This window comes from Muntiacus reevesi, chromosome 7 (genome assembly GCF_963930625.1).
Source record: "Muntiacus reevesi chromosome 7, mMunRee1.1, whole genome shotgun sequence".
Lineage (NCBI taxonomy): Eukaryota > Metazoa > Chordata > Mammalia > Artiodactyla > Cervidae > Muntiacus > Muntiacus reevesi.
Window position 1 is genome coordinate 79874519 of NC_089255.1, and position 24095 is coordinate 79898613.

At 40.5% G+C, this 24095-nt stretch overlaps 1 protein-coding gene across 11 annotated transcripts in view; it reads left to right on the top strand.

The window, feature by feature from the left end:
* The window catches only part of SIPA1L1 (signal induced proliferation associated 1 like 1), a 373204-nt gene that overhangs the window by 226496 nt on the left and 122613 nt on the right, over window positions 1–24095 (top strand). For 10 of the 11 annotated variants that reach the window (XM_065940374.1, XM_065940373.1, XM_065940380.1 and 7 more), the window contains one exon: window positions 9603–11400. In XM_065940374.1, coding sequence (XP_065796446.1) covers window positions 9903–11400 — 1498 coding nt within the window. In that variant the 5' untranslated portion in view covers window positions 9603–9902. Of the gene's footprint in view, window positions 1–8768; window positions 8979–9602; window positions 11401–24095 lie in introns of those variants that run through there. The other variant, XM_065940381.1, reaches the window with a different exon arrangement.

A 24095-nucleotide genomic window follows, 5' to 3' on the forward strand; every position in this document is an offset into this window, starting at 1 on the left:
CTGTTAATGTACCAACTAATTTCTAGTTCATCTTAGCTGGGAGCTTGTGGCTTTTGTTGCAAAAAATTCCATTTCAAGGATACTGAGCTTAGGTGCTTTGGAGATAAGGATTGGATGGCTCTCTGTCCTCCAGAACCTAATATCCACTTGAGGAGAAAACACCCAACCATGTGTAGAGTTAATTGCAGAAAGTAGTATTAATAGCAGGAGAGGCATTTCAATAAGGGAGCAGGGATTAGGGGTCAGACCCAGCACTGACCCAGTCTCTGAGCAGCCCTGGATGGTGGTGGATGACACCTGCCTGCAGATGGATGTGGGGCGTACACCAGATAGTTAGCGCACAGTAGCTGGTACAGATGGATGCTCAGACTGTAGTTACAGTTGGTGGCAGGAGATTATTGAAAAAGCATGTTCTGGAAGGACAGCCCAGTATAGCAAACAGGACAGGCATCAGGGCACGAGGAAACCTGACTTCACACGTGGGCTCTGTCCCAGCTGTGTGGGACACCGTGGTGTACTTAACAGTTTCTGGCCCTGAGACGCCTTGTGTGGAAAATGAAAGGATCAGACAAGCTATTCATTCTTGTAACTCACAATTCTAGATGCTGAATGTAAGGTCAAGAGGGACACCCTCGATTCAGGTTCAGCCACTGTGGAGCTTTATAAAAAGGTGCCGGTTTGTGGAGGGCAGACCTGTTCCCTGCTCTTAGAGAAAGAAGGAAGCGGGGAGTGGGTGCTGCCTGCTTCTGAGCTCCAGGCCCAATTCAGACAATCATGGGGTTGCCGTTGAGGGACCTCTGAAGGTGCGTGGAAGGCAAGTGACCTGACCGCTGCAGCATTTTTTCCCCACTGGGTGTTGAGATTCACGTCTGGATTGGGCTTCAGAAGTAATACTCGGGCTATAAATGGAGGCCTTTTTTCTTTTAAAATGTGTTTTCACAGTGGTTTTTCTGCTGTAATGCCTCTAACTGCCAGCTCAGTGTTTATTAGAGAGAGAGCCCTCCACGTTTTCATGTCAGTGTGTTTTCCCTCTCTGAAAGGGAGATGCTCGCCTCCCAGGGGCTCATGAGGACTCGGGATGCGCACGGGTCACGGAGTGGACAGGATGGCAGAGTTCCATGCTCTCTGAGCACTGTGGGGAGAGAGTTTATGCTCCGAAATAAGTGTAGAGTGAAGCAGACGAATAACCCACCAGCAACTGTATTTAAGGAAAGACTAAGGCAAGGTGGAGTGATTTTAATTTTTTCCTTTTAAGCTCTCTGTCCTTGGGTGTGATATTTTAAAATCTGCTAAGTGAAACATGGTTACTGGTGATACTGTGATTAACAATGATTAGGTTATTAGCGTTGTGCTTAGAAGGAACTTTCTGTTTTTCCATTGTTCTTAATGGTAAAGAACCTGCCTGCCAATGCAGGAGACGCAAGAGACGTGGGTTCGATCCCTGTGTTGGGAGGATTCCCCTGGAGTAGGAAATGGCAATCTATTCCAGTATGCTTGCTTGGAAAATTCCATGGACAGAGGAGACTGCAGGGCTACAGTCCATGGGGTCACAAAGAGTTGGACATGACGGAGCACACACACATCCCCCCGTTGTTCTTACTGATGTCACTTTCTATTCTTTTTCTGTGTCTCAAGTGCACTTTCTTACATTCTTTTTGGATTTTAAATGCTCAAGTGAGAAAACGTTGATGTCTTTGACAAAGCCAATTGTGACATTCTGTCTTACTGAACCTTCCAGTCCTCTTCCAGTTAGATCATAGGGACTTGAGGGTGGAAATGTTCCCGCTTTGCTTTCTCTTTTGAGAGTGACTGGCTTAGTGTAGAACACCAAATAGCTGGTGCTCCCATAGCTCGTGTTGGCAGCCTGAAAAGCTGTCCTTAGTGATGCAGATGCTCAACTGCGGTTCGCCACATATGGATCAGAGGCAATTTTCATCGTTTATCTAGTTTAAATCTGACTTAATGCACTTTAGACCATCTCTTTCCCTCCTGCCCTCAGAGAAAGCCAGTACTACTAAATTCTTCCTTTCCGGGTTAAATATACAGTTTCCTCAAGCCATCGATACCCCAGGACAATATGATAATACTCTCCAGAGTGTTGGTCTGCAGCCCGAATGGTGACCTTCTTCCAGTTTAGCCCGAATGTCTGCAGGAGGAGGGTTGTAAGGTCAAAAGCTGAGAAGCATGGAGTAGGGAAAGGCTACCCACTCCGGTTTTCTGGCCTGGAGAATTCCATGGACTGTATAGTCCATGGTGTTGCAAAGAGTCGGACACGACTGAGCGCTTTCACTTCACTCATGTGTATGTGGGAAAGTAGATGTGTTTCAGGAAAGGTCTACGAGTGATGACGACTCAGTCTGCTTTGTTTAGGCAGCGTCATCGGATTACCCAGGTCACTGCAACCTTGTGAAAGGGTGAAATGGAGACTTTTGGGTAGGAGGGGGCTTTTGTGTCAATACTAAATATAAAGAAAGCAGCATTAAATATAAAAAAAAAAAGATGAGGAAATGCATGCAATTGTATTAATCATCTGTATGGAGTAATTATTCAAATCCTGTAAATACTGCTAAATCTTATAATCTTCAGTACTTTCTATTTTATGTAGCCCTCTTTGATTCCATTTTAATCAGAGGATTTAGCACAAGATCATCTTATTGTAAGGACTTGACATCTGTTGCATTTTGACTTGTTTGGTGATTTGAATGGTTTGAGGTTTTACATGGGGCTGTATTTAATAATTAGTATTCAAGTGTGTGTTCATCATGCAACATTCTCAGATGGTTTATTGTTTTTAGTAACAGAATTAGTTGCTTTTTTTCTTGTAAACATTTTCTTCTGATTATAAAAGTTATGCATGCTCATTTTAGAAAATAAATCATATAGTTAAGTACTTTAAAAAGGAATTATTTATAATCTGTCTACAGACAAGTATTATAACTCCCTTGGTGAACTTCCTTTGGCTTGTTTATATACCTATACGTAACTAAAAAAAAAACTAAATTTATAACGTATAAACCATTTTGTTTGTATCCTGAGTTCTTCTGAAACTGGGCCCATTTCTCTTCAGTTATATTCAATAGGAAGCACAATATAAAAATAGTCTTAAAAAAATAAGTCCATGGTCAAATCAGTTAAGAAATATCGTAGTTTAATAGTTAAGTGTTGGTTTTTTTAAAAAAAACTGTATATTTCATGGAGCCTTAATATACTAACATGTATTATCAAATCCTAATGCAGGTGATAGTGTGTGCCTTCCTTATTTAATTATAGAACCCTTTCTTATGAACTACTAACTTGAAGGATTTGAAACACAATTTGGGGAAAGTTGACAAGCCTTTCTTCCTGCATAGTAGACATTTATTGGTTGTTTCTCTGCTCCCTGTCCATTTCTCATATCCCGCTTCCCCAGATCCTATTTGGTAATTAGATTATCAGTACTAGATCACAGTTTGCAGGATTGATGAGTAACTTTCTAATGGATTTTAAATAAATATTAATGTACATATTGCTTTTTTAAAAACACTACCTTCCTTCATGGATATAGTCTGCTCTCTTAATATCCTGGATGGCAGCCACAGATTCTTCATGCCTCTGATGAGCTCTGATTTCTTTTCCTTGAGAGTATTTATTTCAGTTCAGCCACTTAGTTGTGTCCGACTCTTTGCGACCGCATGAACCACAGCCTCCTATGGTTCATATTGCGCCAGGCCTCCCTGTCCATCACCAACTCCCAGAATCTACCCAAACCCATGTCCATTGAGTTGGTGATGCCATCCAACCATCTCATCCTCTGTCGTCCCCTTCTTCTCCCACCCTCAAGTATTCATTTGCTGTACCTCAAATGCTGTTTTTCCTCTGATAATTCTGGTTCATGGTTACCTTTCTATTAACTACGTTTTACCTTTTACCTCTTTACTTTAAGCTCCTCCTCACAACCTCCTCCTCTTGGCATTATATTAATTGCTTATTGCCTGAGTTTTCTCTTATTCAAATAAGATAAATGTTCACATTTATTATGTTCTCCTTTATTTTGCCAGCTGTTGAATCATTTTCTTACCTATCAGTAATTCTTACCATGTGTCTGACTCCAAACCTTTTAAATTTTATTTAAAAAAAATTTTTTTTCCAAATCCTTTATATTTTATCACCCCTCTTCTGCCATCAAGCTTGCTGCCAAATTTTCATGTTGCCTTCACCTGCAGCTACACAAAGTATGTTCAAGCCTTACTAGACCTTTGAAATGTAACCTTCTTCGTCAAACTTTTTGTTTGGAGGATAGTTGGAGGCAAATGTTATTCTTTCTTTTGCTCTTTACTCTATCAAAACAAGTACATTTTAAATTGCTTTCTTATCTCTAAACTCAAATGTAAATTCATCTGTTTATGTATGTTTTGTATCTATAACTTCTTTATTCACTTTGGTAATTTGAGGGCAAATTATTTGAATCTACTTCATCAGTGTTGTCTTTTTTAGATAGTGAACATTTGGAGAGCAGGAACTAGACTTATCAACTCCTCTCTTCCCAATCCTTCCTGATTTTTGTTGAGGAGACAGAACGGAAATGAAAGAAGGGGGAAATTCCAGTCTAAAAAGTTAAATGCTGATTCATAAAGCTTAAATTATCCAGGACATTGCATGGAGATGTTTGTACGTGTTTCAAGGCTGATTTGAAAGAGTGAGACGTCCCTTCTATCTGAGATGTTACTTTTATGTACTGTGACTGTAATTCAGGAAAGCCAAGAAGGGAGGTAAAGGAAATCATTAGTTTTATTTGGTTATCATAGCTAATCTAATGTCCAAACACTGTGATGTAATATTTCTGTTTTAAAATAAAGTTTGCTATTATATTCTAAAGAATACTTATGGATATTTTAAGTCTGTATATACAGCTTAATAAACTATTTACATTGACACTTTCATAAATATTCACATTGTTTATCTGTGTAATCTCAGGATGTTATTCATCATCAAAATTTCATCTATTGCCTGGAATCATTGAGAGTTGGTCCTGTATCTGAGGCTATGCCAATTAAAGGACCTACCAACATCTCATTTTGAAATATAGAGGTAATTGGTGAAGAATGCTATATCTTTTCATGGGCTTTCCAGGTCTCTCAGTGGTAAAAAAAAAAATCTGCCTGCCAATGCAGGAGATGCAAGTTCCATCCCTGGGTCAGGAAGATCCCCTGGAGGAGGAAATGACAACCCATTCCAGTATTCTTGCCTGGAAAATTCCATGGACAGGGAAGCTTGGCAGGCCCCAGTCTGTAGGGTCCCAAAGAGTTGGACACAACTAAGCGTGCACACTACATCTTTTTAGTGAACGTACCATGTTGTACTTAGATTATTTCAGGGCAGGAACTGTAAGTTGTTGTTCATTTTTTGTTTTCTTTCCTTCCCACGTCTTCTTGTATAACCTTTAAACTATTTTTATGCCCTTGGCACAAAGAAAGTTTCCCATGTTGTTCCCTTCCTTTGGTTCCTTCAATTATTTATTGTTCTCACTTCCTTATCACTCATTTATTTCTTGGAAAAATTTTATTTTCCCATTTTTCTGCTTAATAATTCATGTTGAAAATGGATAAATAAGGAAGATATCAAATGAGCACTTGCATATATTTTATCTGTAATTTAAGGGAAAGGGTCATGAGAAGAGATTTGGAGGTAACTGCATAGAGATAATATATTTAAAGCTGTGGATATCTATGACATCTCCAGACGGTACTGGCTACCATGCAGCTATCTCCCCCACGCAGTTTCCTAATTCTGCTTCGTTCAGTTACACAGACAACTGATCCAGCCAAGTCAACACCCTCGTTTCCAGAGTAATATCTTTACTCCAGTGTCCCCAGGTCTGCGATCTCATCCTAATACACTTGGCGTTCAAATGCATCCTCATACTAACACCCTTTACAGCACCTTCAAAAACTCTGAAGACTAGTAAGAGAATTAAACCAAGGGTACCACCCTGGAAACACTTGCTTTTAAATGGAGCCACCAGTGATCCTGAGGAGGCACCAGAAATTAAGAAGAATGTATTCATTACAAAGGCCTAGAGAAGACAGAATTTCAGGAAGGCTAGAGAGGTCAAGAATGTAAATGTCTCAGTGAGCCTGGATGACAGGGACTGTTTTTACACCTGTAGCCTCCCTTGGAGGGAGGGGCTGTTTCCCCAAATATCTCTAGCACCAAGTGTGTGGTCCATGCTCAGAAGTTAATGCTAAAAGACGGGGGTGATTTACTGGAGAGGAGGAGGCAGTTCCTTTGAAAGAATGGTCTTATCAGAAAACTGTGGTAGGTTACGTGGTGATAGACCTTGAGTGATGGAAAGATTTTCAGTTAGTAGATTGTGTCTTCTCCTTAGCTGAGAGAGTTTCCGGAGCTCACAGAACTAAACAATGGGATTGATATTCTAGCTAAATGGATCCACCATGGACTCAAGTACTACCTAGAGCTGTAAAATTAAATATATAACAAGGATATTTTTTAAACAGTTTACTCTTTCAACAGATAGAAGTGACATGCAATAAATTAGTACTGCTCATCTACTTAATTCTATCGTTTTTTACCATATTTAGTGATGCTTAAGCAGGTTTGCTGATAACTAAGAGAATTGCTAATCATTGTTAGCATATGTTTGCTATTTCCATTAACCCCAAGGAATAGGTTTTAGGTATTATGGATGTGGTGTCATATTACACATGGATGGCACCATTATTTTCAATTAGTACTTGAATAAATACAGAGCGTATATATTCTGTAGATGCTGGTCTGTGTCTAAAGTTCCTATTGTGCCTGAAGGGCTTTGTTGCTATAAATAAGGATAGGAAAGAGAGGAAAAAAGAGAAAAGGAAAAAAAGTCTCCATGACAAGAAAACAAAATCTGTTATGTAACTTAGTTGTCCCATCTTGAACCTCCTCAGATTTTTCAGGTCGTTTAATGGTGGGCACTCTCTCCCGTATGTGTCCACGTGTATTTTGAAATTGAAAGATAACACTGAGTTATCGTAGTCAAGATGTAGCAGGAGTTCTGGCATTTATTTTAAATTACAAAGAAACATTTCTCTAAGATTTTTTGAATAATTTTATTTATTTTTGGTTGTGCTGAGTCTTCACTGATGTGAGGACTTTTCTCTAGTTGCAGCAAGTGGGGGCCACTCTCTAGTTTCGGTATGTGGGCTTCTCATTGCATTGACTCCTCTTGTTGTGGAGCCTCGGCTTTAGAGCAGGTGGGCTTCAGGAGTTGTAGCACGTGGGCTCCGTGGTTGCGGCTCCCAGGCTCTGGATCGCCGGCTCCATCATTGTTGCACACAGGGTTACTTGTTCCACAGCGTGTAGGATCTTCTCAGACCAGGGATCGGACCCGTGTCTCCTGCATTGGCAGGCCAATTCTTTACCGCTGAGCCACCAGGGAAGCCCACTTGTGTAACATTTTTTAAAAACCTGTTAAAAAGACCCAGGAAGCATATGCGGTGCTTCTGAACGGAAATCCTGGAGTAGTGACCACCAAGAGCAGGTATTTCCAAGTCAGTGCTACTTACTGTATTTTCGTGCTGACCTATAACTTCACAGATACTAAAAAAAGACAGTCCTGCGGTGAACTCTATTCTAAGGGAAACGAAATGTGGCACGAATGAGTCTTTACCCTGGGGGGTTGGTGCACTGGCCTTTTAGAGAATGTCAGTTCTGGGAACGATAGATGATTTATTTGGATTTCTGTGAGTTTGTGAGGGACATTGAAAACATCTGATTTTCATAAGAATCTATCGAGAATTATCTTATATGTCAGTATATTCTTTCTTTGAAAGCCGTTTCATTGAAATAAACAGCTTCTTTTTTCCCTGGTTACAAAATAGCTCATAAATTGTGGTTTGGGGTTGTCAAAAGATTTTTTTTTTCCCTTTGAGATGGGTTAGTGTTTACTTTGCATTTTGGTTCAGTTGCCCAGTTTCCTTCCATTTTATAAGGAGCACTTCTTAAACCTTGGCTGTGGCCACATGGTCTCTTTCAGACTCAAGCAACAGTTAGCACATTATTCCACTTGAAGGTTTACAGTTCAAGAGGATCCTGGACAGCTCCCAGATATACAGTCAAATTATAGCCATCTGACGGTAGAAGTATCTAGAGAGGTCGAAAGTCAGGTTTCATTGGGTAGTGGTGCAAAACCATTATCCCTTTCACAAAAGATGGTGAAGAGGAGCCAAAGGGAAAACAATCGGCGTTTCTGTGTGGGGCTGGTCTAAGCAGCCAGCTGGAGCTCCTTTGGCCCTGTGTTCTGCAGGCGGCGTGCATTTTTGAAACACCCCTAAATGTTCCAGCCTTTAAATAGCAGCGAGTCTTCTAAAATGATGCTGCATAGCGCAGGAGAAATTAAAGCGGCTGCCTGGGAGGCAGGAAGCCGACTAGCGAGATGCTTAATTATCGTGGAAGTAAGTGCTTGTTGCTGGGGAGCGGAGCGCAGCGAACCCGGGTCGGCCTGGGTGTCAGCCGTGATTTGTAGACAATGCGGCCCCGGCAGCGCAGTGCTGGATCAGCAGCGTCTTTGCAAGCATGCATTTGGCAGGAATTTAAAGGCCACCTCTTGTGTAATTTGTGGAGCCTTGGAAAAGGGTCCTCTGCCTTTATTTTCAGGATGTACGCAACCATGCAGGGTTTTGTGCTCAGAATCTGTGCCTCTTGCCTCCTGATTGACGTGCTCCTGAGGAAGTTGGTTTTCTTTGCCCGTCACCTGGAAGGATGTTAGCACTTCTCTGTCGTCGACTGGGGGACATGGAGAGATCTGCCTACAGCAGCTTTTGGTTTCTGCTGTCTTCATAAATTAGCACCGAAGGGTGGGGTGGGTTGCAATGCGTAAGGAAATGCAGGCATTTTGCTAATTAGTGAAACGTTTGTAGCTTTAAGGGTAGATAGAAGGAAAGAGAGCTCTGGGAAGAGGTGGTGGAAAATGCTGGATGCATTCTGAAATTCTGCTCTTCGGGGTAAGTAATAAACTGGGGGGAATTACTGAAGCATGCTAATGGGTAGAATGGCTTGGGGAAAACTGTGTTTATTTTCTCTCTATTGTATTTGCTCTTGCCAACTCTGTTAAGCCTTTGTAAAGAAACAGAAAACTAAGTTTGAATTTTGGAATACAGAAGAGGTTAAAAAGTAAGTGTTGCGACATATTCCGTAACATAATTTTTCAATTTTTAGTCTTGTTAAAAAGCTGTATGTTGCTCTAATTATTGAACTCTGTTGGTTATGCCGTGAACTTCTGATCAACACAGCGGTTCATGATAGTCTACATTGTTAGAGGTCACTGGAGTCTGTCTGTGGTCTGTGCTTGGGCTAATGTCCTGGAACAAGATCCCTCACCACCTTCTAATTCTATGAAACAGTTCAATTAAGCTGAAGTATTAATAGTCTTTTAAAATATATGTAATTTAAATGGTGGATATTAGTAAGTGCTTTCAAATCTGCTTTACTAAAAATATGGGATGTAAACTGTGAGCCACAATCCGTTACTGAATCTTTTATTTGCATGTATCTGGTTTTGGCAATTGCATACTTATTTTTAGATGAATTTATTAAATGCTAATCCAAATTGTCCTCCTCTCTTTTAGAGAAAGCATGGGATTATGGCAATCACAGAGTCCCAGTGATACAAGTTCCATTCAGTTCTTTCTGAAAGAAAGCCATCTATCAAAGTAAAGCAAAGGAACTCTTGTGGATTATAATGTTCTACAGATCTGGATTTTCAGAGATTTGAAAATGAGCTATTTTAACCTTTTAAATGAAAAAGATTAAGATCTCATGCAACTGCTGTATTTTCTGGAAGCCATTCTCCAAAAGGGAAGTGCACATTTAAAACTTAGGTATGATGGTCCTTTCTGTGGGGATTTAAGTCAAATTGCTTTTGCATCATGACCAGCCTGAAACGGTCACAGACAGAGAGGCCGGTTGCCACTGAAAGGGCGTCCGTTGTGGGCGCAGATGGCACCCCCAAAGTCCACACAGACGACTTCTACATGCGACGTTTCAGGTCCCAAAACGGCAGCTTAGGGTCATCTGTCATGGCTCCTGTAGGGCCCCCCCGAAGTGAAGGTTCTCACCATATAACTTCGACCCCGGGAGTCCCAAAGATGGGGGTTCGGGCAAGGATTGCGGATTGGCCCCCCAGAAAGGAAAATGTAAAAGAATCTAGCCGTTCAAGCCAGGAAATAGAAACCTCAAGTTGCCTTGAGAGCCTGTCCTCCAAAAGCAGTCCTGTGAGTCAGGGAAGTTCTGTAAGCCTCAATTCCAGTGACTCAGCCATGTTAAAAAGCATACAGAACACGCTGAAGAACAAGACGCGGCCGTCGGAGAGCATGGACTCCAGATTTCTTATGCCCGAAGCCTACCCCAGCTCGCCCAGGAAGGCGCTGCGCCGGATCCGGCAGCGCAGCAACAGCGACATCACCATAAGTGAACTTGACGTGGATAGCTTTGATGAATGTATCTCGCCCACCTACAAGACGGGGCCATCGCTGCACAGGGAATACGGTAGCACATCCTCGATCGATAAGCAGGGAACGTCCGGAGAAAGCTTCTTTGACTTGTTAAAGGGCTACAAAGAGGACAAGTCTGATCGAGGTCCCACTCCGACCAAGCTCAGTGACTTTCTCATCGCCGGTGGGGGCAAGGGTTCTGGTTTCTCCTTGGATGTGATAGACGGGCCCATCTCACAGAGGGAGAACCTCAGGCTCTTTAAGGAAAGGGAAAAACCACTCAAGCGGCGCTCCAAGTCGGAAACCGGAGACTCCTCCATTTTTCGTAAATTACGCAATGCCAAAGGTGAGGAACTTGGGAAGTCGTCGGATCTTGAAGATAACCGATCAGAAGACTCTGTCAGGCCCTGGACATGCCCGAAGTGCTTTGCCCACTACGATGTCCAGAGTATCTTATTTGACTTGAACGAGGCGATTATGAACAGGCACAATGTAATTAAGAGGAGAAACACCACCACAGGGGCCTCGGCAGCTGCGGTGGCATCCTTGGTCTCAGGGCCTTTGTCGCACTCGGCCAGCTTCAGCTCCCCGATGGGCAGCACAGAGGACCTGAATTCCAAAGGAAGCCTCAGCATGGACCAGGGAGATGATAAAAGCAATGAACTGGTGATGAGCTGTCCGTATTTTCGGAATGAGATTGGTGGAGAAGGGGAAAGGAAGATCAGCCTCTCCAAATCAAATTCTGGTTCCTTTAGTGGATGTGAAAGTGCCTCCTTTGAGTCTACACTCAGCTCCCATTGTACAAATGCAGGCGTGGCAGTACTCGAAGTGCCCAAGGAGAACTTGGTGTTACACTTGGATCGGGTGAAAAGATACATCGTGGAACACGTGGATCTCGGCGCCTACTATTACAGGAAGTTCTTCTATCAGAAGGGTAAGTAGAGATCTTTAATTTTCTTTTGCCATACTTCTGAAAAGGAGTACTGTCTATCAGGTTTTGTAAGGCAGTGTGATGGAAGATTTGCATGAATGCCTTCTCTTGATGGTGAAAGAGTTAGCTGTTTGCTGCAGTGTATTTCTGTTTGCATTTTGTGAGTTACTTTCTCCTTTTAGATATATTAAATATCTTGTACACAGTATATTAATTTTATTAAGTAAAAAACCTTTGATTCAGTGGATGAAATTGTAATCTTTACGTAGAAGACTTGCTATGTCACCTTTAGGGATAAATATCATATAGAGTTAAAAATATTTTAAATACAGCTTTTAAAGGGTTTCAAAAGCAATCTTAGTGCAGGTTTTTTATTTGTTTAGTACTTTTACAAATTGGTCAGGGCCATTTCTTTTCTCCATCAATGTACTCATCACTCAATGACAATTATAATACATTCCCATTCATTTCACAGGCATTTTAGTGAGAACTTTATTATTTGACAAAAGTCTCAGAGTTGGGAATCAAACCTTGGTCTTCTAGATTTGAGTATAAAAGGCACTGGAATGAGAAGTACCATTAACATGTTGATGACTTCTTTTTCTGCTTTGGGGGGAAATATATATCTATATTGTTGAATTGTGCTGTAGACATACAGTTTTATCTCATGCATTTAAGAAAACTCTGAATTCACTGACAGGTAGTTTAAATGAACTCTTAGGAGCTTTCTAATAGTGTTTTTGAGCAGCATTATTAATTGAAGAAGGACTTTGTCGTGCAAGTACCTGAGCTAGGCACAAGATGCTCACTGAGGAAGAATGTACACCCATGGTCCACTAGCTAGCTCAGTAATCTCTGCATTGAGATCAAGTGAGAGGCCCCCTGAATACAAGCTACTAGAGTGGTCTTTCAATTTCCCACCTACTGTTTGGGGGTTTTGAATCCTTTTGAGGTTTATTCTTCCAAATGAATTTTCATTTCTCGTACTTCATTCTAGTGCGCTAGCTGTATGACATTACTTACTTTAAATAAAGTTTATTGTAAGGCTATTGCATGATTGGCTATATTCACAAGGGTTTATTGACCAAAGGAGCCTTGTCTCAGTGCTCAGCATCCACATCTCTTAAACATCTATGGCAAAGGTCCTGAAACTAATATAATGAAAACCCCGACTTCCTTGGTAAGCCATCTTTATTTTCTCAGAAAACTTCCTGGAGTTCAGATTTTAGAAAACACTTCTTTCTTATTCTGGCCTTAAGGGTACAGGGTGTTTTGACCTTCCCATCTTGCTATTTGGGGCCAGATAATTCTTTGTTTGTTATATCCTATAGTCTTACACATTCTGGGATATAAGATGTTTAGCAGTGTTCCTGGCCTCTACATCCCAGATGCTGATAGATACCCTGACTTGTGATGACCTAAAATGTCTCCATTTGAATATTGCCAAATGTCCTCTAGGAAATTGCCCCTTGCTGAAAATCCCTGTTTTACTGAGCTTGGAGAAGTTTTCCACAGGTGTTTGTGAGCTGTCTGTAGAGGAGGCCATCTTCCTAAAGAACTGACATTCCAACACAGGAGAGAACATGTTACTTATAATCTTACATATGTATTAATAGTAGTTGGCTCTTTTGCCTAGTCCAGTTCAGTTCAGTCGCTCAGTCATGTCTGACTCTCTGTGACCCCATGAACGCCAGGCCTCCCTGTCCATCACCAACTCCCGGAGTCCACCCAAACCCATGTCCATTGAGTCGGTGATGCCATCCAACCATCTCATCCTCTGTCGTCCCCTTCTCCTCCTGCCCTCAATCTTTGCCACCATCAGGGTCTTTTCCAGTGAGTCAGCTCTTCGCATCAGGTGGCCAAAATATTGGAGTTTCAGCTTCAACATCAGTCCTTCCAATGAACACCCAGGACTGATCTCCTTTAGGATGGGCTAGTTGGATCTCCTTGCAGTCCAAGGGACTCTCAAGAGTCTTCTCCAACACCACAGTTCAAAAGCATCAATTCTTTGGTGCTCAGCTTTCTTTATAGTCCAGCTCTCACATCCATACATGACCACTGGAAAAACCATAGCCTTGACTAGACAGACCTTTGTTGGCAGAGTAATGTTTCTGCTTTTTAATATGCTGTCTAGGTTAGTCATAACTTTCCTTCTAAGGAGTAAGTGTCTTTTAATTTCATGGCTGCAATCACCATCTGCAGTGATTTTGGAGCCCAAAAAAACAAAGTCAGCCATTGTTTCCACTGTTTCCCCATCTATCTGCCATGAAGTGATGGGACCGGATGCCATGATTTTAGTTTTCTGAATGTTGAGCTTTAAGCCAACTTTTTCACTCTCCTCTTTCACTTTCGTCCAGAGGCTCTTTAGTTCTTCTTCATTTTCTGCCATAAGGGTGGTGTCATCTGCATATCTCAGGTTATTGATATTTCTCCTCGCAATCTTGATTATTCCAGCTTGTGCTTCTTCCAGCCCAGCGTTTCTCATGATGTACTCTGCATATAACTTAAATAAGCAAGGTGACAATATACAGCCTTGACATACTCCTTTTCCCTTTTGGAACCAGTCTGTTGTTCCATGTCTAATTCTAACTGTTGCTTCCTGACCTGCATATAGGTTTCTCAAGAGGCAGGTCAGGTGGTCTGGTATTCCCATCTCCTTCAGAATTTTCCACAGTTTATTGTGATCCATACAGTCAAAGGCTTTGGCATAGTCAATAAAGCAGAAATAGATATTTTTCTGGAACTTGCTTGCTTTTTCGATGATCCAGTGGATGTTGGCAGTTTGATCTGTGGTTCCTCTGCCTTTTCTAAAACCAGCTTGAACATCTGGAAGTTCACAGTTCATGTATTGCTGAAGCCTGTTTTGGAGAATTTTGAGCATTACTTTACTAGCATGTGAGATGAGTGCAATTGTGCGGTAGTTTAAGCATTCTTTGGAATTGTCTTTCTTTGGGATTGGAATGAAAACTGACCTTTTCCAGTCCTGTGGCCACTGCTGAGTTTTCCAAATTTGCTGACATATTGAGTGCAGCACTTTCATAGCATCATCTTTTAGGATTTGAAATAGCTCAACTGGAATTCCATCACCTCCACTAACTTTGTTTGTAGTGATGCTTCCTAAGGCCCAGTTGACTTCACATTCCAGGATATCTGACTCTAGGTATTATAATCACATTAATGAACATTCTGAGCACTTACTGTGGACTAGAAACTTACCGTGTAGTTTGACGTACATTTTCTCATTTCAGTGTCTTCATGCCCCCTGTGGTATAGATATAATTATTGAAGGCATTTTCCAGATGAGAAAACTGCGGTTTGTGTGACTGGTTTCAGTGGTTAAGCTGTCATTGAAGTTAATGGTACTAACTTCAGTTAATTTCAGTATTTCACCTTTGGGGTGTCCAACCAGACTCGTGTTCTTGACGGCTTTGCTCTGCTCTGTACTATATTAGACTAAACGAAGGAGAGTGTTTTTATTTTTAAATCTGGTAGAATTTTGTTCAAAGTATTTTGTCTTTCAAAAGTAAGGAATAAAACTTTGAACACCTGTATTCCACGGTAATCCAGTTTAGATCATAACACTTCATAAATTTAAGAGCAACTAATTCAAAGAAATTTCTTATTTAAACCCTCTTTCTATCTATAGACAGACTATACCCTCTTAGCTAACATAATTGGAACTGTTTAATTTAAAAAATCATTAAGACAGGGAATCTTGCAGAAGTATACATACTCAAAATATCTTATTTTCACTAAACTATATAATAATAATAAATATATATTTGCTAAATTTTGGTGAGGCCAAGGGTGCTTCTTTGACAGTGATTCTGCTATTTTGAATTCTACTTTGTATTAACAGTATAAACATAGACAGTAGCAAAACACCCTGAATCTTACAGAATCTTAGATTTAAAATTTTTTTCTCCTTTTTTAATAGGTTTTGCCCACATCTAATCCAATAGCTTTCCTTTTAATGACTTGTTTTTATGAAGTCTTTCCAAAGCCTTCAATTTAGTTTTTAATAAGAAACAAGATTTATCTCTTGTGCTCATATTCCATCAACTTTCATAATATTTAATTAAATTTCATAATTACAATAACAAGTCAGCTGGCATAAACTGGTTTGGGAAGACACAGCTTGACTCTTGAAGTCAGCATGGAGTCCAGCTGGTGGGAGCAGAAAGTGTGTGTGGCTCCAGAGATTGCCTGCTAGTGCCACTGGGCATTTATCATCGAGGTTTACAGAGGAAACATAGAACAATAGTTAATACATGAAACTGGTACAGGAGGACAGTGTCCGAGAGCACCTGCTGTGTTTTCTTGGGCCATGCAAATTTTCAAATCAGGTACATCACTTGTTACAAAGAAGATACAACAGATTGTGGATCTGAATAACTTGAAGCTGAAATTAACCCTCTTAAACTCTAATTGTGTATTATAAACTTGATGTAGTATCTGTACTTTTCTTAAAATTTATTCTATTGAAGTATAGTTGATTTGCAATGTGTTAATTCTGCTGTGCAGAAAAGTGAATTGTTTATACACATATGCATTTTTTTTCATATTCTTTTCCGTTTGCTTTATCTCAGGATGTTGAATATACCCTATGCTATACAGTAGAACCTGTCGTTTATCCTCTCAGTTTATAATAGTTTGCATCTACTAATCCCAGACTTTGACTGCATCCCTTCCCCATCCCCTTTCCCTGGGCAACTATATGTCTGTTCTCTATGTCTGTACGTCTGTTTCTATTTCTTAGATAAGTTTGTTTGTATCATATTTTAGATTCCACATATAAGTGATAGCTGTACTTTACATCACAGTGTAAAATATAGTTAGACAAATAATTATGTCATGATTTTTAATTCATAGCTTGATTCACTGAAATTAGTACACTAACTCATTTTTCCTAATCAGAACCTGGAAGAGGTTCTGTTCTTGTTGAAGGAGTACATCCATGACAGGTGTAATTTCTCTTCCGGCAACAGGGTGTAGCACTTCTGACCTGATTGTCAGTCCAACCTCTTAATCACCAGATACTGGGTTTAATGAATTCCTGATTTCACTGAGGCTAAGTCTCTGGGGGAAAATTCACATTACTGAAGTGTGTATTGTTGACATGATATGTGAAATCTAACTGTCTTTGACCGATGAAGCTGCCATCATTTTTAAAATATTACGTTATTTTTATGAACTTCATTATTTTGCAAATTTAGACTTCAGAGGATATCTGTCTTCATCTCATGAGCCCAGTCTGTTGCTGGAAAGATGCTGGCCCAGCAGAGCAATCTACCCATTGTCTGCATCTGTTGAAATAAGCAACAAACTATCAATTTCTTCTTTCTGGTCTTTCCTCTTACCCACTTCTCTTTGCTGTTTTGCCAGTGTGTGTGATGGATCTAACTCACCAAGGATTAAATGACGGTAATAACATAGCTAACATTTATTGTGTTATTACTTTGTGGTTTATGCAGAGCTCCTCACATAATGCTCATTAAGACCCCAAGGTGAAGTTGTCACTGTGATAAGTCCAAGTGATGCAACCACATCCTTCCTAGAGAGGTGCAAACGAGGCAGTATGATACCATCAAAATTAATCTGGGCATCTCCCTTTGAGTGTGTATGTATTTTGTGTTGAGTTTTTACTTAGTCACCGTGATTACAGTAGCAGGGCAGGACTGTTTCAGTTTTGCCTTGCATATACAAGGGTCTGAGACACAGCCTCCCTGAATCCCATTGGAACAGTGCACTAATGGAAAAGAGAGGAGCCCAGGGGTGGCTTTCGCCATGTTGTTTGGTGATCCATTGATCAAAAGTGCTGATAGGCTCATCTGACTCCAGATGGGATGTCACTCTCAAAGTCAGGTTACTGAAGATGCTGTGATGGGGCCAGGCCTTCCCCTCCTGCCCAGTGGCCAGAAGCAGCTGCCATCATCAAGTCTGAAGAGCATCTAAGAATATTTTCTCATTCCTGGAAAGGACGAACACTAATGCTCTGCACCTGCTTACTCTTCTGATAACTTGAAACCACCAGATTTGATTGTTCTGCAGTTCACCTATACACCACTGCCTCGCCCCACCTCACCTCACATGTGTTTGCACACGCACACTCACACGTATACAAGTCAGGTTGAATAGTATTCTGGGCTCCTGGATTATTAGTTTGAGGCCTAGTTGGATTTTGGTTGCTACTGTAATGTCCAGTTTTCTTTATTTCCCTTTCACTCTCTTCTAATCAACCATCTTTACCATTTCTTTAGAATGTATATATACTCTGAACTGCATTTGTACTTGAAGTGACAGCTTTAGTGCTCTGATACATTCTCTAGTTTTGTTATTGGGCACTGTTCTGCAAGTTCAGGTTTTTAAATGTGTATCATTACCTATTGTAAGTTTTAGTGGATTATTGTACGGTACATATAGAACATCAGAGGACACCTTAAAGTTAAACTTATTTGTGCTGTGCTTATTTTGTTTATTTCTTCTGTAACTGTGGCAACATTAAGCTTGAGTATAGTACCATGGAATGCCTTGTAACTCCGAGTTCGGAAAGGATAACTAGTCTATGGTTAGTTTTTGTGAACAGTCGTATTTCAAGTATGTGATAAAACTCCAGAGTCAGCAAGTCTGTTCTCCTAAACCATGTTGTGCTCTGTGTTCTTGAACTTAACAGCTTATTTCTGCCAAAACTAATAGGGAAAGGTTTTATTCATGTGTACTAACTTACTGTTCTCATGCCCTTGTCCTTCATTTTTTATTGAGAGCATATAAACTGTGTTTTATTTGTTTGAAGGCAGCTCTCTAGTTATGTAATCCTTTTCAGGGAGATTTGGGGCTCTAAGTAACTTCCGGAGAAACTCATCTAGGAGTGTTTTACTGCTGTTTCTTTACCTGCTCGGGGCTTCTGGTAGCAAGAAGGCCATTAGGTAGGAAGCTGTGCGTGTTTGCTCTTTGGAAAACAAGCATCCTCTGCTTTCTCGGCCGTGATCTCCCAAGCCCCATCACTGATTGAACTCTGATCTGTGAGGCATCCAGGAGTTCATATTCCCTGAGCCGTCTCAGTTCAGAGGCTTGTGAAAGCTGATTAAAAGGGCATATGCCTCTCAACTGCTCCTTTCTGCTGAGTTTTTCAAATCAAGCTAGACGATCCAAAGGCCACCTTTGCTCAGACACTTGACTTTATTCAAGGTCATCTTGCAAAGATTCAATCATACAAAAACAGAGTGTGCTTTTGCAATGAACTGATGATGGAGATACTGGCCTTTTTGTCATCCTTTGGCCTTTTGGAAAGTTCCACGTGATGAATTTATTAGAATTTGATGCCATCAGTTGTTTTCTGGTAGCTGCTAAATGCCTGTCTTTCTGATGATAGGTGTGTTTTATTTGTTTGCTTGTTTTATTTATTTATTTTTAATCTCCTTCCTGTTTTACTTCACCTCCCAGAAGAAAATATGATGCTCAACTGTGCCACCTTCATTGATAACATAGTTATATCCACTTGGTTTTTATTTTCCTATTTCTGTTTCATTAACACAGTTTGCATATTTCCTTTATAATGAATGACTTCAGAACACTCTTTTTAGAAAAAGTAATTAGTCTACATTTGTATCCAAATAAAAGACCTCTGTTCCCAAGGCTTTTTGCTGAGTTCTGGCTACATTCCTCACCAGCCTTTACCTGCTTCCATCTGGTTGGTTATCTAGCCGGCACCTTGAAACCTGGGACACAAATGTTGACTGCTTCTCCGTTTTTCTCCCTGAGAACGCCTACCCTCATCGTCACCCTCACACTGTAAGTGCCACCGTTATTATCAGTCTCTTGGATTTGAAACACTGAAGCCTCTTTGATGCCTCTCTTCGTGGACACTAACCTCCAGGCAGCTGGGAAGGCCTCTTGCCTCTCCCTCCACACTGTTGCTGACTTCCTGTTCTCTGGGTCCTGGTCCCAGGTCTGTCGCTTCAAGCCCTTGCTGCCTTTTGCCTCAGTTCCTGGCCGTTGTCTTAGTTTCTTCCCTCCGGTCCCCCATCTCAAAATTCATCTCTTGTCTTTGCCAAATACACCAGTCTAATCACAGAGCAGTTTGCATCTTACATGATTGTGTTGGTATGATACAATCGTGTAACAGATACACTAGTGATCAAGTCCTCTGAGAAGCAGAGGCTGGGATAGTATTGGCCTGCAAGTGCTTTGTTGGGGACCTGGGGGCCCTGCCTGTGAAAGAAGAGGGGAGAGGAAGCAGGATTTATCAGGGAAGGTCTTCAGTCCACAGTGCGGGTCTGACACTATGACAGGGAGAAGAAAAAGGGAGAAGAAACGAAAGTGGGCAGGGGGGGGCCTCAGCTCACTGTGCACATGTGACAAAATCTCAGCCAATGCCATGAAATTAAAAGGAGCGAGAGAGCGCTCCCTTGTTGGGCAGTCAGTCAGGCACACTCAGGGTTGGGCTTCCCAGGAAGAGTGTGTCTGGGCTGGAAAACTTCAGAAAAATCCGAAGATACTGTAGCCGGAGACTTTCAGCTAATTGCATTTCTTGTGGCTGAATGGATTGTGAGCCATTTCTGGAAGGGAGATGTTAAGTATTGCACATCTGGGACCACGACGTGTGCATGAGTGCCTTCATCATACTCGGCATGATTTAGGACGCTTGGAGTGAGAAGTAAAATGAAACACCTTCATGGAGCTTACATTCTGGTGGAGGAAAACAGACAATAAACAAATCCAACAAAAGAATATACATGCTTACTGTGAAAGTTAATAATTCAGAGTTGAGATAGTAATCTATCTCCTAATCTCAGTATTTGATTGCAGTCCTCTTTATCTTTTCTTTTTTGTTGTCACTCTTGTTTTTAAATTCAAGTGTAGTTAATTTACATTGTTGTGGTTTCAAGTGTACAGCAGAGTGGTTCAGTTACGCATACGTTTATATGGATAGATACACTTTTTTAGATTCTTTTCTATTACACGTTATTACAAGATATTGGGTATAGTTCTCTGTGCTATGCAATAGATCTCTATCGTTTGCTTATTTATATATAATACTTTGTGTACCTATGTGTTCCTTACATACAGATTTATTACCCAATTTCCTATTAATCAGTGCCCTTAATACTTTTAAGTAGCTTTAAAAACTAACAACTGCACATTCATACATTTACTCATTTATTGCATGATATTTTTAAAGCATCTAGTCTGTGTCAGCTGTGGTGCTTGGGAGAGAACAAAAGCAAATAAACCTGCTTTCATGGTATTTGTAGCTTGCCCTGAGTACTGTTAAGACAAATGAGAAGTTTTAGAACATTAATTTTTTTCCTGATCTTTTTTTTGGCAGGGGGGTGGGGGGCGTTGTGCCTTGCAGCTTGCAGGAGCTTAGTTACCCAGCCAGGGACTGAACCCAGTCCCCAGCAGTGAGAGCATCAAGTAACCTAACCACTGGAGCACCAGGGAATTCCCTTTTTCCTGATTTTTAAAAACCATTTAACAGAATCTTTTATAATTTCTTTATTTCCTCTACCTGGAACTCCATCTTGATAGATGATGGAACCTCTGGTTTTATCATCCATTTTTTTCTTTCATAATTTCAAATTCTTTTTATTTTCTATATTAATTTTATCTTTTGGTTCAGGAATTGATATGTATCTCTATATGTTCTACTCTCCAGCCCTTTCATTTTATTCTAGTAATTGTAGTTTTATTTGCCAGGAATTCGTTATTTTTGTTTCCCAGTAGTTACTGTTCTAATAGTTTATCCTTATTTTATATACCCCACATTTCTCCATTGGTATTCATTAAAATAATTTTTTCTGATTTTTTTTCCCTTGCGTGATCTGTATCTTCTGAGTGGTAGTCTCTGTTTGTGTGTGTGTTTTTTTTTTCCCTTTTATGCTATTGGTTTTCCTTGGTCCATTGATCTTTGCCACGTTTATGAACCAAGGCCAAGGAAGATTGGTATGGGAGGCAGGCTTCCTTGCAGCGCTGTGTGTCTTTTTCCTCAGCTGGTCTCACCTTCCGTGGGGGAAGTGAGGGCTGGCACTGGAAAAGTAGGTGAGACCCCCTAGCAGGGAGGAGTGTGTGGAGCGAGAGGATAGTGAAGGCGGTGCTCAATACCAGCCCACGTGGGTGCCTGGTTGGGAGAGGTCTGGCCTGCACCCCTCCTGCATGGAGCTGCCTCTGCTCCCGTCCATGCATCCGGATGGGGGGTCTTCCTGCCGCTCCTGGGCTTCTGAGTAACCCCCTTCTTCCTCAGGGTGCAGATGCTTTCCCACCACTGTCCCAGAGTGCTTTCTTTGGTTGCCCTGGTTTATAACCAGTCTAAGCAATCCTTGAAGGCAAGGACTACAACAGATTAGGCTAGGCTCAGCAGTTATTTCACAATTGGAATGTTTGGTACTGATGCACAAAGTACAAAGTTTATTGAGTTGGGGAGCCAGTGTATCTTGTATTCATAGCATCAAGTAGACACAGGGAGGTCCCTCTGTGTATGTGACCTTGTGTTACAGTCTGGACACCGAATAATATGTTGCAGTTCCTTTTCCCCTCTTTTCAGGAAATGAGACCACAGACAAGTCTGTGTGTGGTCATGGTGGTTTTGTGGAAATTAACCAAGACCACCAATTGATCCTCATAAACCCAAAACACCGTTCCGGAGACTGATTTTTACTATTGTAAACCTTCTTAGACATAAGTGATAGATGCTGAAGTCAGTGGATGACACCTTAGAAGGAACGAGTAGAAATAGGATTTGCACCATTTCAAAGTAACTCCTCCCCAAATATGTGTAAATCATAAGAAGAATGATAGTGACTTTACAGCGAACAAAGTGGCACATGCCACCTTAATAGAAGGAACTCTATCATGGACCCAGTGAAATGATGCACTGAGGTTCCATTATTTCTGTGGTTCTCTTGCTCAAAATGCATAACCTTAGTTTAATTACATGAAACCACCAGACACACCCAAGTTGAGTGGTAAATACTGTTCAAAAGTGTCAAGTTCACAAAAAAGTAAGGAATTGTATCAGATTGCAAGGGGAACTAAGGAGGAATAACAGCAGTTAAATACAATGTGGGATAATGAGTGAGATTTCAGAGCAAAAAGGGCATAGTGGAAAAACTAGAGAAATTTGAGTATTTGAATGTTAATTTCCTGATTTCTGATTAATGAAGATTGTACTGTATGTAGTTATATAAGACGGAGACTGGGTTAGGGAAATATGTAGGGAAACTCTTTGTACCATATTCGCAACTTTTCTGTCAGTCCAGAAGCAGTCAAGATAAAATGTGATAAAGAAAACCTTCAGGTACGATCAGTAACAGCAGCTAACAAAGGAACCATCCACAAGGAAATGGGAATGCTTCCTCAACTTTCTGTGTCAAAGTGCATCAGAGCGAATGCCATGCTACTGGTTTCTGTATCCCAGAGAATTTCTCTTTGTTTTGCAGTCTCAAGGACATAAGGGCCCTTTAGATCTGTTATTTCAGTACAAGCTCGTCACCTGTCTTTCAAATGCATACCTCATTGTTAATTTCACATACCAGAGAGCCACCAAAAGTTGGTGCTCAGCAAACATTTCTTTTGTCGAACCAATTCCTTTGCTCATCTTCTCACGGAGCCCTCTCCTCTGTATGGAGACGCCATGCATCTGAACCTCAGGACAGCAAGAGGAGTGACTTTCATAACTGCATTCTCATCAAGTAGAAGCTTTCAATGATGTAGAAGCATCAGCAGAAGCAGGCTCAACAACTCAGAGAGACTGTTAGTCCAGAAGCAGGTGGGCTCTGCTGAGTTTTTGAGACACATTGCATGGTCTTGCCCTCATGAGCTGCGGTGACTGAATTTCTGACTGTTTCTGAGCGACTTCCTTTCAAATACTTCAGAAGCATTTTACACAGACATCTTGCTGTAATGTCCCTGATAAAGAGGTACCAAAGGGTTTTTTTTTTCCTTAAATAAAAACATTGAGTTAGAAACAGGTGTTTCATTGTAATTTCTTTAATTTGGATATTAAATACTTTTTTTTTCCCCTGAGCTGGCTTTTAAATTAGCATAAACTAACAATAAGCCTGAAGAGGTACATTAATATGCAACCTTTTAAAATATTCTTTTTACTCATTGACCATTTGTAAACCATTTTTGTAAAAATTGCCATATTTGTAGAAATACTTTTTTTATACTTTAAAAATCTTTCTATTATAAAAGATATATTCATTACAGAAAAATTAGCAACTATAGAAACTAAGGAAATTAATCATGTGTGATTGCTAGTTATTTTACTTCTCTTTTTATACATATATACTCATTAATTAAATAAGATAAGGATCATTAAATAGTTTTATATATTTTTTATGGTTCCATAATTGGCTTTGCCATCATTTATTTAAAGTCTTCCAGCTGTTATTAAATTCAAGTTTTCTACTTCCTTATTATAAATAATTATTACATCAGATCATCCTAAGTATTTTTTGGTACTTAAGATGACCTTTGGGCACTTAGGATAGCTCTTAACCCCTTTGGCATTTGGTGAAACCTATGAACTCTCCTTAGACTAATGTTTTTAAGTACATAAAAGTACAAAGCAAACCAGTCATATTAAACTACAGTTGCAAGAGTATTAAAAATTTTGTGATATACTAACATAGATGCTTCTTTTTTTATTACATTAACAAAAAGATCTAGCATCAGTTCTGATGACTACCATAATT